The sequence below is a fragment of the Rhincodon typus genome, chromosome 46 (genome assembly GCF_021869965.1).
Source record: "Rhincodon typus isolate 14 chromosome 46, sRhiTyp1.1, whole genome shotgun sequence".
NCBI classification, from domain to species: Eukaryota; Metazoa; Chordata; class Chondrichthyes; order Orectolobiformes; family Rhincodontidae; genus Rhincodon; species Rhincodon typus.
The window spans coordinates 9393363-9396214 of record NC_063377.1 but is presented as its reverse complement, the minus strand read 5'-3'; the positions used below and the strand labels follow the sequence as shown (position 1 = coordinate 9396214).

General features: G+C 50.5%; 1 protein-coding gene across 1 annotated transcript in view; it reads right to left on the bottom strand.

Annotated features, from left to right (window-relative positions):
• Positions 1-2852, bottom strand: part of LOC109926455 (GON-4-like protein) — a 45821-nt gene that overhangs the window by 5973 nt on the left and 36996 nt on the right. The window contains exons 24-25 of the mRNA XM_048620312.1: positions 2215-2358; positions 1357-1500 (exon numbers count right to left, since the gene is read on the bottom strand). Coding sequence (XP_048476269.1) covers positions 1357-1500; positions 2215-2358 — 288 coding nt within the window. The remainder of the gene's footprint in view (positions 1-1356; positions 1501-2214; positions 2359-2852) is intronic.

Below are 2852 nucleotides of genomic sequence, written 5' to 3'. Positions count from 1 at the left end.
AGATGTGCCTTCATACTCAGGGAGACTGTGTCTCAGTGATGGAGACAGGCAGTACGACTGTAGCCAGGCCACGATGTAATTGGTTAACCGAACCCCAATGTCGTGACAGCGTGAAGCTGCTTGAGGGGTTGTAGCAGGGAATCTATTTGTCTCCCGAGATCAGTGGGCATTCGGTCAACAACAAATTCAGAAGCTGATGACTTCACTGCCCTTGGATCATCAGTTCGTACCAACTTGCTGCTTCCACAGGCCTGCAATCAACCAATCACAACACAGAGCTGGGCTAACTATCCTCCAATCAGCACACCTTTCCCACCCCCCCAGCTTACCTGCCCTGCACAAACGTACTAACACAGATAGAGGACTGGTCGGCTGTTAGAAAACAGAGTATTTACAACCAAGTGGGGTCCTGCAGGGGTCTCTGCTGAGTTCCAACCATTCACAATTCACAGCGAAATACACAAACAGCACCGAGTTAGGTTGGATTGTATTGCTGTGGAGATGACAATGGAATTTGGGCAGGTAGGGTGAGTGACTGTGTAAAACTCTGGCAGGGGTGTATAATGTGGGAAGAGGTGTGAAGTTGGCAGGAAGACCAAAAAAGCAGAATATTACTTAAACAGAGGACGACTGCAGGATTCCAACAGGCAGGCAGATTTCAGTGTTCTGGAGCAAGGCTAGAGTGTAGGTACAGCTCATCATCAAGGCATCTTATGGCGGGGTGCTATCCTTCCTTTATAAGGAGACGAGTTGAATATGAAAGGGAGGAGGTTATGATTCAGTCATACAGGACTTTAGGGAAACTACACCTCAAATAGTGGGTAAGGTTTAATTTCTTCATTAAAAGAGGGATAGAAATGTATTGGAAGTGATTCAGAAGGGGTTTTACCAGATCCATACCTCAAAAAGGGAGCATGGATTGCCTTAATGGGGAAGGTCGGACAGATTGGGCTGGTCTCCATGGGAGTTGAGGAGAGGGAGGGGTAACGTGAGGGAGGTGTGTACGATCCTGAAGAGTCTTGACAAGGTGGATGTGGGAAGGATGTTCCCTCTTGTGGGTCAGGGTTTTACAATGACAGGTCACCTTTTCAGGACAGAGATCCTTCTCTGAGGGTTGTGCCACAGAAAGTGACGGAGACTGGGTTCACAATATTTTTAAAAGAGCAAGTTAGATACTTGTTCGATGTTGCGGGGGGGATGGAGAGTAGACAGGAAGGTGGAATTCTGAATGCAAACAAATCAGATCACACTGAACAGCAGTGGCTTGAAGGGTCAAACAGCCTACAGCAACTTGTAATTGGTCTGAAGGGACACTCAGGACAAAGCTAGGGACCATTCCTCAGTATAAGGGCTCACCTCATATTCCTTGTCCTCGCTCCAGTTCACCTCTTCAAAGTCACTCATTCTGCTACTTGGAGGCCGCAGACTGTCGAAGAACAGGGAGAACTCATCCTGGAGATGGTGGTGGCCCTTCAGCAGCTGCCAAACCTGTACCTTCAGCTTCACCGGCACCAGGAGGGGGTGGAGCAGCCAACAGGCACCACAAAGGGTGATGGGCAGGACACACAGACAGAAAGCGGGCACAGTGACAGACAACAGGACAACACATTTTTGAACCAACCATTTTAAGAAGGAAATTGGATTAGTGCCTTTTTAATTAATGAGATTAGTTTAACAAGCAACAAATAGCCCGCACGACAGGGACCGCACGGGGTTAGATACAGAGTAAAACTCCCTCTACACTGTCCTCCATCAAACACTCCCAGGGACAGGGGCAGCACAGTGTTAGACACAGAGTAAAGCTTCCTCTACACTGTCCCCCCCATCAAACACTCCCAGGGACAGGGACAGCACGGGGTTAGATACAGAGTAAAGTTCTCTCCACACTGTCCCCCATCAAACACTCCCAGGACAGGGACACCACAGGGTTAGATACAGAGTAAAGCTCCCTCTACACTGATGTAACGTGCTTTTGCAGAATGAAAGAACATACAAATCAATGTGAATAACCAAAGAGCCCAATTGTAACAGGGAGCCACTTCCTTAGCTGCTCTCCTGAAGCCTCCCTCTCAGCAGTGGAACTGGGAAGCAGGCATTTCTCCTGCTGTGTGCACACAGTGAGTGCTGAATGGGGAGAACCTGCTCCCTGCCACCCTACCCCCAGAGAAATCAGATACCCATAACCCGCGGGAAGTGGGGGTTGCCCTATCTCACCTCTGCCACATCCGGGGCTGAGCACACCATACAGCTCTGCAGAGCCTTGATGATCTTCTGGTAATGGGTCGGGTTTTCAGCAAAACAGATCTCCAGCTGACGAAGGAACTTGCGGCTCTTGTCGAACGCCTGCTGTTCTTCGAACTGACAGGGAGAGAGAGCGAGAGGTTAGGGCCCCCCCCGAGCCACTGGGACGTGGTCAGAGACAGTGTCCGCACTCACAGCTGGCAAGAAGCTGCCTCTGCACAGAGGGCCCAGGCACGTTGGCATCCCTCAGCCCTGGTGGCAGTACCGCTGTCGCTCTGTCCATAGACCGGACACAGCATGGCAGCAGCTGGGACAGTGGTGCCAAGGTCAAAGATCAGGCCTGATCTTAAAGAGACAGCCTCTCCCACGGACTGCAAGGTCAAACCTGAAAGAATGAAAAGCTGATGGAGATCCCTTTTGGAGAGGAGACAGGGAAATACACTGACCTGTCAGCTACCTCCCCGCTAATCCCTACGACAGAAGCACAGAGAGGCCATTCAAACAGATGGTGACCGAGCTCAGCTGCTACTCTTCCTGGGTTCTGCTGGCATCCCATTCAGCAGAACAAAACAACCCAGCAGTAACGTTTCCGATTACCCCTGACCTTGAGA